The sequence below is a fragment of the Lipophrys pholis genome (assembly GCF_963383615.2).
Source record: "Lipophrys pholis genome assembly, chromosome: 13".
Lineage (NCBI taxonomy): Eukaryota > Metazoa > Chordata > Actinopteri > Blenniiformes > Blenniidae > Lipophrys > Lipophrys pholis.
In genome coordinates this window covers 725,489-742,358 of record NC_137632.1, presented here as the reverse complement: position 1 = coordinate 742,358, position 16,870 = coordinate 725,489, and the positions used below count along the sequence as shown (strand labels likewise).

General features: G+C 44.0%; 1 protein-coding gene across 1 annotated transcript in view; it reads right to left on the bottom strand.

Moving 5' to 3' along the window:
* pdia5 (protein disulfide isomerase family A, member 5) overlaps positions 1-16,870 on the bottom strand; it is a 118,423-nt gene that overhangs the window by 41,455 nt on the left and 60,098 nt on the right. Inside the window, exons 8-9 of the mRNA XM_080477918.1 lie at positions 16,005-16,072; positions 9,500-9,591 (exon numbers count right to left, since the gene is read on the bottom strand). Coding sequence (XP_080334044.1) covers positions 9,500-9,591; positions 16,005-16,072 — 160 coding nt within the window. The remainder of the gene's footprint in view (positions 1-9,499; positions 9,592-16,004; positions 16,073-16,870) is intronic.

Sequence of the window (16,870 nt, the reverse complement as noted above, 5' to 3'; positions counted from 1 at the left end):
TACCAAGTCCAGGAGAATATGGACTGGGAGTCATGACACTCTGAATGAAACATGGTTCTTATTCTTCATCTACTGAGCATGTGCAGAAGAACTGTTAACAGCTGTGGTACGCATACGCAGTAGTCAGTGTTGTGCCTGAACGAGTTCAGTGAACGCTCGTTCATCAACTCGTTCATATTTTAGGCGAATGTGAACTGAACGTTCTGTATTTCTGCCTGATGAACGTCACTGTGAGTGGCGCTCATTCTGGTGTTAGTGAGCGGCTCTCACAGTTCAACATTGTTTAAGAGAGTACCAGATTTCCATAGAGCCTTCCAGTGAAAACCCAGTAAGACTCACTGTAAACGGGCCTTAACATGTCGGAGGAAAACAGCCGATCTGGCAACAGCAGCCCCCAGAGTGGCTCCACCGCCTACGTCATCAACATGTGAAGCATCACAACAAAAACAAGTAGAAGACAGCAGCTCTACCTCAGACTCTGTCTCCACCATTAATACTTCATGGTATGGTTACAGTACTTCCCAGACAATAAGCCACTCTGTTTATGTTTTACTTGCTTTGAACCCTGTGGAGGACGACTCGGCTTTTTAAGGGTTAACAAGCTTCATGCTGCTGATACTGGGTGATGATGCGTTCAGGTGCATCACGTAACTCCGACATTTCTTTTTATCCTTTTTAAATTTGGTGGGTGCAGCTTATATTGAATAGTCCAGAAATCATGGTACTTAGAGTGTAGGGGTGGGAAGCTGCAGCTGGCTACTAGTGTGGACTGAATGGGAGGCAACGATGGGGAAATGCCAGTATTCTGAGGGTAATAGCTCGCAGCAACATACAGAAAAAAAAGAAGAACTATCAACTAGTTCATGTCCCCCGGCCAGCTCAGTTGGTAGAGCATGAGACGCTCAGTCTCAAGGTAGAGGGTTCATGTCCCACACCGGGAGCCACCTTCCCGTGGGCTCTCCACCTGCAGGAAGGTTCTTAATGGGTGCATTGTGATCTGGGTGACGGTGCTCAGACTGACACCCCCACCACCCGGGAACGGATAGGATGGAGAAAATGGATGGATGGACTCATTAATTTTTTGAACTGTGAATTTAGTTCAAAATGTTGAATTATGAACTGAACTAGTTCATTTTAAAATTTGTGAATGGGACTTTGAACTAGTGTTGTGACGATACCAACATTTTGGTATCGATACCGATACCACCATGTAGTTCGATACTTTTCCAAATAAACAGAGAAGACAAAAAAGTCATTAGATCAGCCTGTCTTAAGTAGGACCAATGTCTTTAAATGGTTTGTTACTATGCAGTAATCTGTATAACATTAAATGGCTAAAATTAAATATTTTCATATTATATTATTTTATATTATTTATTATATTATATTTATCATACTAATATTCATAATTGCTTTAATTTGAAGTTGTGTAGGTCGAGTATGAAGCGCTTATTCAGTTGCGGATGTCGGGTCGGAGCGCGGCAGCGCTCGTACACTCGTCTCTGAGAAACCAGAGTGCAGAAAAAAGAAAAGTGCAGAAAGCGGCGCGCTGCTTTCTATTGTCCAAAACATCCAAAAGAAGTCAGAAAGAAGAGCAGCCCGCCGACGCCTCCCCCTCAGAGACACTGACGACTCTCCTCGGTGCAAATTACAACAGTGACGCTCCGCAGCGACGGAAAAACCCCCAAAACATACCGGTACCGGCCAGGCCCAGTATAGTATCGTTTTAAAGGCGTCAGTACTGCGATACCAATACAGTACCGGTATACCGAACAACCTTAGTTTGAACTAGTTCATGTAGAAACTGAACTTTCCCAACACTTGCAGTAGTAGCGTGTTCAAAAAGTTCTGCCTTGTTTTCAAAACGTTCCGTCTTCAGTGGCTCTGAGCACCATTGTCGTGTAACTCGACACCCAAAACACAACAAAACGTTTGCGTTTTCACCTGAAAACTAAATCGACGTGAGTTGACGCGATTGCCCAAGACTAAAATGTCATAAACATGAAACAAGATCGAAGCCCTCGCTGTTGTGGATTTCATCTGGGAGGCAAGAAGGGGGAAGGAAGTTTTGAGGGCCGGCAACATATGGCAGATGTATGTATAACAACTTTAATCGCAGGTTCCAAACAAATCTGCCTCTTGCCGTTCTGGCGTGTTGCATTCCCTGCAGTCGGGCATTTTACGTAAGCATTGACTGTTATGGTCTTTCATTTCCCAACACAACCCACTACATGTAAACTAAACAAACAGGCCGCAGGCTGCAGCAGCAGTCATGATCATCCCTAACATCTGACACCATCTACATTTTATCGCAGGTTGTCTTTGGTTGCAAGACAATGACGAAGGCTGTTCTTGAGCCGATCTCACAGTGCAACGTACGAGCAAAGATTTAGAGCCAAGACCATAGAAATCACCACGATTCTTCCAAAATTGTTATTTTTCATCAGGGACAGCCTGAAATTGCAGTGTGGAGCGGCCTTAAAGATACCAAGTTAAACAGAGTCCAGCAGATCAAGATTTTACGACAACTGGATCAAACAATTCAGAAAGAAAAGCTTAAGGTATAAAAGATGTTCTACGAGCTTCAAAAGGTCACGATAACACATTTGACAGTGCTTAATATTTTTTCTGTGTCTTCTATTTTGTAAGTTGAGCTTAAAAATGCATAAAAGGATGGCAGTGACCCGTTTGTAATGCATGAGAAATGAGCTGGAAGCATCTCCTGAGCTCCGCAGTCAGTGCAGATTCAACATTTAAGCAGATTTCCCTCACAGGACTGAATTTATCTCTTCCATTCACTACGGCTAAATGAAGTCTGGAAAGCAGACGTGGTGGCTCAGCCCGGTGTCGTAGGATCAGTGTCAGTAGTTACTGGCTCTGGGCAGAGTGGCGACGACCTCGGCTGCAGCTCCAGAGATACAGAGCGGACGATCATTAAAGGTGATACACGACTACACACACTGGATTGGAGCTTAAAACTCGAATCTTAAATGAACCAACTTCTCTGGTGAAAAGTGGCTGCGAGGAATTCAATCAGTGAGATTTATGACCGACTCCATATCCGCCTGCTTTATCTCTGCTCCGTACACAAAACCTTGTAAAAATATGTGGAGAAAATCTGAAATAAATGTCATTTGTCTGACGTCTCCACTGTTTTTGTGGGCTGGAAGGACGATGGAAGGACAAGGAATCTGGGAATTTCACTCATTTATGAGTTCAGAGTTGATCAAACTTGAGATATTGCTGGAGGTTTTTGGGGTTGGAAGCTTCTTTAATCTGCAGGAATGAAAACATTAAAAGACCTTGAAAAGTTGGTCTAACAGTGGGTGCGATGGTGAGATAATTCCAACGGAGTTGATGCTGATTTACCCTGCAGTGATTAACTGCTGTTTATCAGTGAGGGCTCATTACTGAAGCCAATGGGCAGGAATGCTGGTCAGCTGGCCCTTTCCTGGACCCTAATGTACTCCCACATACACTTACAGAGTCCACAGTAGTGCACGTGCATCTCTACATACAGAACACTGGCAGTGGAAAGGACACGGGACAGAAAGGGAAGGCGGCCGCGGCACGCACACCCGCAGACGGACAAACCACAGAGGCACTTAATCGGTCCCTTTCTAATTAAAAAGCCGGAACCGAATGAGAGAGTGTTTAATGTGGAAATGAAGATGATAAAGCTGCAGCGGGAGCAGTAAGGCGCAGAGCGCTGTGGCACCTCAACAGCTTCATGGTAGAGTGCGTCCCAAAGAAGCTACCTGTGTTGGGAACAATGCATTATGAAGTAGTGTGGCTGGAACGCCACGACGACAGACACTGACTCACTCCCTCCTGCTTACTGATCCACTGGTAACGGGAAAACCTTTCAGAGCCGCCGTCTCATTGGGCCCTGATGTGAGTTCAAAGCTCGCTTTAGCCGAGGCTGTCTGAGCAGTTACCATTTTGCTAAATCATGTTTACCTGAGGTAAAGTGCTTTATGAGGCTGAGGGAAAACACTTTGGTTTGGCCTTTCTGTTTCAGATAAGTTTAGTCTTTAAATGACAAAGTTCGACTGGTTTATGTATATCTAGAAATTAAGAACAACCTCCCCAAAAGGAAAAGAGATTTGTGTCCATATATTTGTAACTACAGGACTTCAAGGGCAAACAATGTAATAAAGCCAATAATGGAATCAATTAGTAAATGATCATGATTGCGAGTGTTGCAGGTTGTGTTTCCTCAAGGAATTAATATGACCACTGTCCCATCCACTATATCAGTTGTTCATAGACAAACTGCACAAAACCTGCAATACAATCAGCTTTCATTTCCAAGAAATGCAGCCATATTTGTGTATTTTTACATTACGGGCTGCAGTTATTACATTTTCAAAGCATTTTGAATGACATGTTGATAACTTAGAACACTATTGACAAAGTGATAATACAATAATGGCTCAAATATATATTAATTGGTCGTCTCCCAATCGGGAGGTTGCAGGTTCAAAACCCATCTCCACCTGCCCGCATGCCGAAGTGTCCTTGGGCAAGACCCTGAACTCTAAACTGCTCCCATTGGAGTGACAGCGCCGTGCATGGCTGCAGCCTCCACTGGTGTGTGAATTGGTGAATGTGATGAGTGATGTAAGGAAATTAAAAAGGTTTTCTACTTCCCACTCCTTTATCGAGCAATGTGCGGTGTTTTGTTATATATTGGCTCTGTGTTTATTTTCATTTTATGTTTTACTTTTTCTTTCTTTTGTATGTATGAATAAGTACTTTTTTTTAATAGATGTTTGAAATAAAATTAATTAATTAATTAATTCATGTAAAGTGCTTTGGGGCTGCTCATGCAGCTGTAAGGCGCAATGTAAGTGAAATCCATTTCCCATTTAAATATATCCTATTGGCAAGATATTACATTGAAAAAGGCCAAAACATCATTGGCAGATATTACGAGATCGATTGTTAATTCTCAATCATAAAACGTAAATCAATGTGGTGAAAGGAGGAGTTAAAGTAGTAACTTGTAAAACATGAAAATGTTTAAAAACCGCACCACTACTTTTCCTCTTCTGCTGCCGTTACTGACTGAAGCATAAAAAAGAGCCTAAAGGCCGAGAACAAAAAAAACAGAGGAACGAGTCTGACAGTGTGATACACAGTGTACCACACTGTGTATCACACTGTGTACCACACTGTGTTCCACACTGTGTACCACACTGTGTATCACACTGTGTATCATACTGTGTACCACACTGCGTACCACACTGTGTACCACACTGTGTTTCACACTGTGTTTCACACTGTGTACCACACTGTGTACCACACTGTGTATCACAGTGTGTACCACACTGTGTACCACACTGTGTATCACACTGTGTACCACACTGTGTACCACACTGTGTACCACACTGTGTACCACACTGTGTTCCACACTGTGTACCACACTGTGTACCACACTGTGTACCACACTGTGTATCACACTGTGTACCACACTGTGTATCACAGTGTGTACCACACTGTGTATCACACTGTGTACCACACTGTGTTCCACACTGCGTACCACACTGCGTATCACACTGCGTACCACACTGCGTACCACACTGCGTACCACACTGCGTATCACACTGCGTACCACACTGCGTACCACACTGCGTACCACACTGCGTATCACTGTGTACCACACTGCGTACCACACTGCGTTCCACACTGTGTACCACACTGTGTACCACACTGTGTACCACACTGTGTTCCACACTGTGTACCACACTGTGTATCACACTGTGTACCACACTGTGTACCACACTGTGTACCACACTGTGTTCCACACTGTGTACCACACTGTGTTCCACACTGTGTACCACACTGTGTTCCACACTGTGTTCCACACTGTGTACCACACTGCGTACCACACTGCGTACCACACTGCGTATCACACTGCGTACCACACTGCGTACCACACTGCGTACCACACTGCGTATCACTGTGTACCACACTGCGTACCACACTGCGTTCCACACTGCGTACCACACTGTGTACCACACTGTGTACCACACTGTGTTCCACACTGTGTACCACACTGTGTATCACACTGTGTACCACACTGTGTACCACACTGTGTACCACACTGTGTTCCACACTGTGTACCACACTGTGTATCACACTGTGTATCACACTGTGTACCACACTGTGTATCACACTGTGTACCACACTGTGTACCACACTGTGTGTAGAAAGTCTGCAGGCACATTTAAACACCAACAGCAAACTGGAATCATCAGATTATGGAGGGTAGAAATTTCCTCTAAAAACCTGCAGAGACAAAGTGCTAAATCAATGTCATGAGTGACCTGAAGGTGAAGACAGAAAGCTTTGGTACGCTGTATTAAAAGCCTTCACTTAGTCGATGATGTTAATTATTAAAAATGTTTGCTCGCTGGGAGCCTTTAGGCTGTGTTTGCATAAACAACAAAGTGAGAACCACTTCCAGGGAGAAGAGGGGATAGAAACCACTGCTGGGGTGCAGTGGTTTGCTGGTGACCCTCAAAGATGAGCTGATGTACCAACATGGGATCAAACCTTTGACTCCATTTATCATATCATTTAATTGAAAACACAAACTTTTCATACAATTTAGATTAATTCAACACAACCTGAATAATTTCAAGCATTTTATGTTTTATTCATGATTAATTTACCGTTTACATCTCCAGCGAAGAGGCATGGTGTTTTCACTTCACCCTCCTGTTACGTTCATTTGTCAGGAACAGCAATTTGACCCAGTGCATGTTTAATTATCCAAAAGAGGTCCAAAACCCCCAAAATCCTAATAAGTATTGTTAATATTTAATTACTAACTCCATTACTAACTATTCTGTCAATATTTAGTGTAATGGTGTTTCTTACCTCTCACAGGTTCAATTAGGATAATTCACTCACGTTTCATAAAACAAATACATGTTCAAACTTTTTTTAATGTTTCACCACTTTATTACTTTTGAAAAGCCAATTAAACACAATAGTTTTACATAACACAATATAATATTTAAATTTAACTTTACATACTTGCACTGTTTGTGATCCAGAAATGAACAAAATAACAAGCAATAGTGATATGAACAGTGTGTGTGTGTGTGTGTGTGTGTGTGTGTGTACATCTACACAGTACACAGTGACCATCACACTGCGCTGTGCAGATACATTTTGCATATTTTGCACAAGTCATGCTTGTCTTGACATCATCAGATGGCCTTCAGACCTGCACCTCTTCATCTTCATCTTCCTCCAGCAGCAACCTAGAAACAAGAGGACCATGATTACTTTACTATGATGACAGCTACTGCTTTCTGCTGATTCCAACACACACACACACACACACACACACACACACACACACACACACACACACACACACACACACACACACACACACACACACACACACACACACACACACACACACACACACACACACACACACACACACACACACACACACACACAGACACACAGACACAGACACACAGACACACAGACACAGACACACACACACAGACACACACACACACAGACACACAGACACACAGACACAGACACACACCCCCCCCCCTACCTACCAGTACTAGGTGTGGTCCCCTCCTGGATCTCCCTCAGTGCGGCTGCAGCAGCTGGGCTCCTCTGCAGGTGCTGCCTTGGTTGGATGTGTCACAGGCGCCTTGCCCAGCTCCTCTTGTACACACTGAGTGGAAAGCTTTGACTCATTCCACTCAGGGAAGATCTCAGTCCAAACGGATTGTAGGATGATACCTCGATCGTGTAATAAAAGATGAGCGAAGGCCAGCGTGCAGTCATTCGCTTGGTGCTGTAGGACCCAGATACTTTGTCAACCCCCCCTCTGGTGGCATAGTAATCCAGGATCATGGTTTCTGGTTCTCTCTTGTGCTGATTTCAGCATTTTTGTGCAGAGTGCTCATGAGCACAACATTTTTCTCTTTTTGGGGCAGTAAGACACGAGGGCTGAGTCTACGAAGGCAAACATGGAAGATTGGGGGGCTAACATGGAGGACTGTTCTTGATTACCAGCAGCTCAGCAGGGAGTTCAGCCCTGTTCTTTCGGACAGTTCCGACCATCGTGAGCTTTCTCTGTAGAAGCTCCTGACCCAATTTGCAGTTTGTGAAAAAATTGTCACAGGTTATGTTGTGAACCCTGAGTCAAGCATGACCCTTGTGCCCTGATTCCTCTCCGGGGCTCCTCCAACCGGCTGTCCACTGTAAACCTGCATGTTGCATCCATAGCTGGTCTTTACATCACATGCTGCCCAGATTTTAATTCCATATTCAGCTGGTTTCTCACACTCTCATTGAGAGAATAGAGAGACAGAATGTTGTGTGTGTGTGTGTGTGTGTGTGTGTGTGTGTGTGTGTGTGTGTGTGTGTGTGTGTGTGTGTGTGTGTGTGTGTGTGGGGGGGGGGTGTGTGTGTGTGTGTGTGTGTGTGTGTGTGTGTGTGACCTGAACGCTATCGATGTGATATAAACATGCAGGAGGTTGCAATTATGTGCGATGAACCATTTTCATTTTCCATGTTGATTACACTAATCAAGGCAAGCAGAAGAAGTTTCATATCGAAAAAATACTTTTAACTATTTTTCCTAGATCTTCAAACTTTAAAACGGGTCAATTTGACCCGGAATGTAAAAGGAGGGTTAAGAAAAGTTTCGCATTCATGTGGCAACTTTTTGAAAACTATGTCTGTTTACATGGAAACGTCAGGAGCGCAGAAAATGATGTAAGTAGTTAGCATGCTGGCCCACTAGTGGGCGCTGTTTGTTTTCTGGATGAAACCACACACGTATGCAGAGAACACTGCACTGTACTTTAAATTAATAATGGCGGGTAAACTGACATTCTAGTGGACAGACGACCAAGTTGGATTGTTATGACAGTGACTGTCAAAATAAAACTACAGAGTCCCAGGAGAATCTGGACTGGGAGTCCTGACACTCTGGACAACGCCATGTTTGTTACTGTCCATCGACTCGCATGTGCAGAATTTACTGGGGCGATTGCTGGTTTGATAGCAATGAGGTGGCTGGCGCTCATGGCAGCATCAGCGATATCTCAACTCAGGCCTCAGACGGAGATTTTCTTTGAAATTTTGACCATTTGCTTGGTGGTGTGGCCAGATTGGACCCTCTTGTGGTCCAGTTTGGGCCCACGGGCCTGATGTTTGAGAGCCCTGCTCTAAACTAATTTTACTGAGTGTTCCTCTTGCTCATTCACTCTACAGCCCTCTGCACTCACCACAATCCACCCCATCCTGAGAGAAGATCTTTCAAAGGGAATACCAGAAGATTCCAAAGTTTGATAGAAACTTTCTATTTGACATCTGATGGGAGCGACTCTGACCCTGGAGGGCCACCTCTACATGCTGTCAGTCTGCTGCCATCGTGTCGGCAGCCCGGACTGCACCGTGTATTTGAAGTCTGAAGTGAGACGGATGAGAGGACTCCACTCACTCAAAGTAGCAGAAGGTTGGGTAACCTTTGACGTTGTACTCCTGCTTCAGGCCGTCGAACTCGGCCGGGTGCACGTTCATCCCGGCCAGCACCTTCAAACACATAAAACAGAGAAAATGAGGGATCAGAATGTCGGTGACATGAACGAAAAGCTAAAGAAGTACCAAAAGAGGTCATGTGTTGTCAGACAGCCTCATAATAAAGAAATGATCACTCCAAGTGTGAAAAGAGCCACACCATGAAACAAGAGGTTCAGACCAGCAACGATCGGAGGGCTTCATTGTGTTTTTCCTCTCATGTACCCTCAAACACTTCACTCTTGGGTCACGTTGTATAGGGCAGTTGGAACCTTGCTATTTTCTTGTTTCATTCCAGCTTGCCAGGAAGCTTTTCAGTGTAATGTTTTGTTACGGGCTCTCCAAACAGCTTCTGAATCTCCCCGTGGCAGACGAGTCAGCAAGTCTTCACCTAGACCAGGGGTGTCAAACTGATTGTGGTTCAGGGGTTGCATATAGCCCCATTTCATCTGGACTGGGCCAGACCGGTAAAATAGAACAATAATAAACTGTAAATTCAAACTTTTCCTTGATGTGGCACAGAGTGTATATGATAAAAATATCTATATTACTACTAATGACTAATACCTTAAGATAAACTCAATTCTAATGATACTTTCTGGTGTGAAACAGTGAAATGTCCAAAAAACAATCCAAAGCAAATTAATTTGTGAAATTTTGACAATTTACTCAGTGGTTTGGTGGGCCATACCGAAGCTTCTTGGTTTTCTCCCACAAGCCTTATGTTTGACACCCCTGACCTAAAGTGTGGCATGGAATTGACCCAGTTTTAAATCCTGGCTGCAGCAGAAAGAATATCTGTGTAGAAATCAGCCAAGTTTGTTGGCTGCTGTTAAAAGGGAGCAATAAATAAATAGAGTGTAAATAAATAGCTTATTTTTACAGATTTTTTTTCCTTGTCTGTAATTTGCAGATTTATTACACAAAATGAAAGAAGTCTGCCGACTCTCGACAGCTAGTATATGTAAAGAACTTGCATTCAGAACTTCAGGCAATTTTAGAGTGACCAACTCCGAGAGGGACCCAGAGTACCTGCAGGAGACATGCAAACTCAACACAGAAAGTATCCCGAGCGTGGATTTAAACTGGGGATACTCTCACTGTGCAGACAGAAAACTGACCACTATCGTACAACCGAGACCTAACTGGACTGGAAGTACTCTTCAATTGTGGAGTAATGTGACCAGAAAGCATTTTAGAAATCAAAAGTACACAGGTACATTTTCTCTTAAATGGGATCAGAAATAACGCAGACATGAGCAGAAATGAATCACGTCTGCGGGTTAGAGATCCTTTAATGTTCATGAGAAGGACAGAAGTAAGACGGACTGTAAATTATGTTCTGCCACAATATCAAGAAGAGGCCAAACCTAGTTCACACACCATCAACCTAATCACCAGAGACATTTGGACGAGCAGGAGGACTTTACTCCGAGCTGTGCTACATGCTACATGCTAAAGAGTTTCAGGCTCACGCACTAGCGATGCTACATGCTAAACATGATTAAAGTCTGACTGATACTCTCATTCCACACGAGCTCAGTCCTTCGGTCTACAGTCTGTGTAGAAACATGTTATGCACCACCTAATGCGTACTGCAGATGTAGTCGTGCACTGGAGCCTTCAAGGCAGTCGGAAGTGTGTGTAGCCTTTGGGCATTGTTTGTGTACGTAGTATAAATTAAGCTTAATTACATTTAATAAGTTATATCGGTAGTCGGTGTCAGCAAGTAACTAAAGGTTAGTACTCATACTTGTACTCATGCATTCCTAATCATTTCTGATACTGAAATTTAAGATTAAACCTTCTAGTATCTACCACCTTCCACATTTTCCAGTAGAAACATACATACAGACATAACTGTCTGTAAATACTAAAGCTCGCTTTATATGTTAAAAGGTGCCAATGAAACAATTCAGGTACCACCAGACCCACAGACTCTGCTTATATGTAACATTAGAGAATATTGTGTTTTATGAAGGGAAGTCATCTCCCTGGAGAATAATTAATGAAACACATTTCTGGTTGCAACTAAATGCCTTGAAGATCTGAGTAACTTGTCCTCAAGACGGCATCACATTAAGGCCCTGTTCACACCACAGCGTTTAACGTGACAACAGCTAATCTGCTAATAAAAGTGGGGGAGTTTCCACTGCAGCAGCAGACACAGAGACGATGTAGTTAGTCTGCCGGGCCACTGGAGGGCGCTGTGGCTTGAAAGTGAAGAAAGTTTTGCGGATACACTCTAATTCGTTGTCGTGGAAACGGGGCCCGAGAAACTTTGATGCAAAGGGACTTGTTTTGCCTGTACATAAGACATTATGCATGTGTTAAACATTTGCATAAATTTACGTAAAACTTTCCAGGCTGTCTCAGAAAAATCCCTTAAAACCCGAAGAATGTGATTAATTGAATACGAGCTTGATGTCAAAATCACACAATGAAATACAAGATTCTCATAATACATTCCAAACCACATAAAGTAAGGCATTGGCATAGTGAAGATAAGGCTGGGCAAAAAAATCAATTTAATCGAATTGTAGATAAAAAGGCTTTTAGTTTGATAATTCAAAAAAAATCATAGATTGTCTTTTTTTTAGGCCAAATGGTCCAGCCCTAAGTGAAGAACATGTTTTTCACCCTGAAAAGCTCCGACATGTCAGGCTCACCTCTACTCGTCCCCATGGCGCCGCAGCAAGAAATGTGTGGAATAACTTGGCTGACCACCAATTCAGCGCTCACCTCTGAGCAGCACTATTAGTCTCCTGCAATAACGCACTCAACGATCTGTGCAAAGACCTTGTTTCACAATCAGGGTTTCCAGTCGAGAGGCTTAAATATCCACTAATCATCAGAGAGGAGTTAATTATGGCGTCAGTCATTTCCTGACTTCCTGTCCCTCAGATTGTCCGTCTGGTGTTGGGGAGGAGCAGTGTACAAGCTGGAAGCGTTCATTTTCTGAGGTCATCACACAAGTTGGTTTGTTGTGGTTTATTTCTTTCACTGCACTGCCACATGACAAAAAATGGAAATAAAAGAAACTAAACACAAACACTTGACAGGATGAAATGACGTGTATTCACTGCAGCTGGAGGAGAAACGTGACTCGTTCTAAGCTACAGTATTTCCTGTTAATGTGGTTATGGTCGGTGCCTGTGTTAGCTCCTAATGACTTGTGGCCTTCTCCCCTCCTTGCTGAAGAAGAGAAACAACTCCATCATGGCACATATTAAACTCAAAGCTCTCTCAAGAGAAAGCATATTTCTACATCTATTAGCATTAATGTTTGTTGAACACACAGACATTTCCTGTAAAGCAGAGCGTTTACAGTCATTTCTATACAATGGTTCTGAAAAAGCCAACTTAGGCACCTAGACTTAGACAGAAGCCACAAAGTGTTGGCATGTAGCCTCGTCCCCATTGTGCTTCAGAAATCAAATTACTCGTTTCAAAAAGTGACGATAGGCAGAATCATCGTTACACAAAATGTTGCAAGCATTATACATGACAAAAGACTAAACTGCAATAAGCTATTTGATCATGAAATGTACAATCAAGCTGTATGCATCAACACACAGAACCATTAACCATTTAATTGCTTTCTTATCAGAAATAAACATGAGTGTGGTCGCCATCTTGGATGGGTCTCCAGTACTCTTTAGCCCCGTTTCCAGCGCACAAAAAGTGCAGGGATGGAATGGGTTGGTCCGGTACAGTTCGGGTTTCCACTGCAAGAATTGTGGATGGTTCCAAAATAACCGCTTTTCCGTCGCCCTTCCGTCGGGGTACTCAGGACAACTGAACTGGTCTGATTTTGAGGAGCCGTCAGCTGATTGGTCAGTGATTTAAGACACGCCCTCAATATCTTAATATGTCGGCTGTATGAATCCTCTGTTAACATATTCAGCTTTGCACTGGTTGGTTTTTTTGCGGTGCAACTTTCACGTTGGTCCAGAACGAGCAGAAGCGAGTCAGGATGGAGACCGGGACTCGGGAGCAGACGCTGCGGCCGTAACCGAACTGGGATCGCAGCTCGGAGGCAGCAGCAGACGTCCGTCATCCAGCTGGGAGCAGCTCCGATGCACCACCGATCGCTCATCGCGTCACGTCACGTCGCTGTCCGGTGCTTCATTGCGCGGGCCGCCGCATGTCGCAAACACTGGCCGGGAGCTACGGTGCGCCGGCCAGCGGCAGACGCGACGCGACGCAGCGCGACGATCGGACTCGGACCGCATCCACACACGGAGCGCCGGGACACCAGAGCTGCTCCGAGCCCCGGTGTCCATCCTCGCATCACGTCCGTGCTCTCGACCCTAACGTGGAAGTTGCAGACCGACGTCGACCGGCTTTGTGCCGCCGGAGTGGCTCCGGTGTTACTCTGCCGGGGTGACGTCACCGGGGCCAGCCGGCGTTCGTTCTATCGGAACCAACACAGAAGTTCCAGCTGCAGTTCTGTGGCTGCGAAAAAAGTTAAGAAAGCAACTAGTGCAAAGCGAGGATGTAAACAACAACAACAGAGGATTCATAAGGTCCAGATCTGTCGCCCCGGCTGAGATTACTGTTGCAACATCACATATCTGTAGAGCTCTAAACCCCGCCTACATTTTAACTCTCTGCAGTGGAAACACGCAACGCTTTGAAGTACTGCTCCGTACGGCTCCATACCGCTCTGTACCGGTCCATACCACTCCGTACGGCTCCATACCACTCCGTACGGCTCCATACCGCTCCATACCACTCCGTACGGCTCCATACCGCTCCATACCACTCCGTACGGCTCCATACCGCTCCATACCACTCCGTACGGCTCCATACCACTCCGTATGGCTCCATACTGCTCCATACCACTCCGTACGGCTCCATACCGCTCCATACCACTCCGTACGGCTCCATACCGCTCCATACCACTCCGTACGGCTCCATACCGCTCCATACCACTCCGTACGGCTCCATACCACTCCGTACGGCTCCATACTGCTCCATACCACTCCGTACGGCTCCATACCACTCCGTACGGCTCCATACCACTCCGTACGGCTCCATACCACTCCGTACGGCTCCATACCGCTCCATACCACTCCGTACGGCTCCATACCGCTCCATACCACTCCGTACGGCTCCATACCGCTCCATACCACTCCGTACGGCTCCATACCGCTCCGTACGGCTCCATACCGCTCCGTACGGCTCCATACCACTCTGTACGGCTCCATACCACTCCATACCGCTCTATTCCATCCCTTCCCTTAGGAAATCAGGCATTTCTTAACTAAGGGGGTCTTTAATCAATAAAAACTAAAATGTCTCACTGAGAATATTTAACCTATTTTCATCATGAGATTTGCTGCAAAAAGTAGACATGTAGGTACAATCTTGGTACATTTTGGTGGAATTGCGAAGAGGTGATGGAGCAAGACAGGAAGTTACCACATAGCTGATTTCAAGAAAAACATTTAGTGTTGTAAAAGTCACATTTCACATTATTGACCCAATATTATATAGGATAGGCAGACAAGCACAACTAAGATGCACAGAAGCAGAAAAATCAAGGTAACATGATCAAAACCTGCAGATGAACTTGTGATTAATAACACAAGGCCCCTGCTGTGTATTAGGAGCAAGATAAAAATGATTTCATAACAAATCATACTGCGATCATTGTACACACCATTATCACATATAGCTTGTCCACTTTATATTGTGTCGCTCTAAGTGGAAATACACAAAAAAAGATGTATCACTACATGCTTTTCCAAGTGAAAATATAAAACATGTTGCTTTATTAAACCCAACTTAAAGTACACAGTTGGTTGGTTTTATTAAATCAAGAGCCATAATTCTCATATGGTAGAAGTGCTTAGTCACAATTCTGCCCCTGAGTGAAATAATAGAGTTTATGGTTCTTACAATATTTAAAAATGTCTATTCCTGCATGAGTGGGAAATACAGCAGGAAGATGTCTAGTAGAATTAGTGACGGTAAAATTCACAATACAAATAATGCACCTAGTATAATCTGCAAACACACCTGTACAAGACTATGAAGTAATACAGTCATTAAAACTGGATCTATGAACTATTGAGTGAAAGCACAGACAAAACATAAATCAGGTCCAGCAGAGAGAAGAAAAGCGTTTCTGAATAGCTTGTGAAGAGAATCCCGGTTATTGTTCTTCTATATCAAATCCTACGGTGCATAAGTTGATTGCACTCGTGAGAACTTTTGCAGAAAAATCTGAGCTTGGAAATCTTTAATTTGGGTCGCATTAGCTGTCTGTACTTTTGTGGATTGCCAAGCTACCTCATCCAGACATACACTGCTGGCCCACTTGATTTGATCTCCAAACATCAGAGAGAAATGGCTGCAGATCAGAGGCTGCTAATGCAACCAGGCCAGGAAGAGAGAGTGCATGAAGTTAGCAGACTCACATATCTTCCCTTGGTCTCTGTGGCTGCTTGCTGAAAGATGGGCTGCATTCTCTTACAAACCCCACACCCTGCAAGCAGGACACAAAAACAAGAAGAAGAAGAGTTAACAGACAGAACGCAATGGAAATGATAACATCGTCCGTTACAGGTTTTCCATCATCTGTCAGGAGAACACATGTTCTGCTTCAAATAACTCACTCATGGTTCTTCTAAAGGCAGTGGCGACCTAAAGGTTAGAGCAGCGAAGCCCTCGAGCCCAGGAAACTGATAAGGTGGAGTTAAAGTTGACTATGAATGCAGACAAATAGTTTGCATGGGGATCAAAATAAGAAGCTTTTACAAGAATGCATGATGAAAACAAAGGACCCGTTTACACAGTCCATTTTGATCTTTTGAGACACAGGCAGCCAGGGGAAATGTGCTCCACCTTCTTTATGTTAGTGAGGACTCTGAATGAGCGGACGCTGTCCGACAGACCCGGAAACACAGCGTTACAATCATCCAACCTGCGGAAAACTAATTTCTCTGATTCTTGTTTGTTTAGAAATCCTTCAATTCAGATGGCAGTGGGCTGATTTTGTTATTGTCTTATTGTTTTCAGATTCAGATTCCTTTGTTTATCCCAGAGGGGCCATTCATTTGTAGCTCCCTGTTGAACATTCACATGCACGTACTCGGTCCTCACTCATTCAATCTGTCAGGAATTAGCAGAACATAAGAAATCAATAAAACTAGAAGATAAGCATTTAGCAAGACAGCACAAGTCAGTGAAATGGTAAGAACAGTAATAAAAACCAATGAATAAGACAATAGTAATATCATTCAAGATATTTATGGTGATTGAAATGTTTTTGGAATGGGTGTAG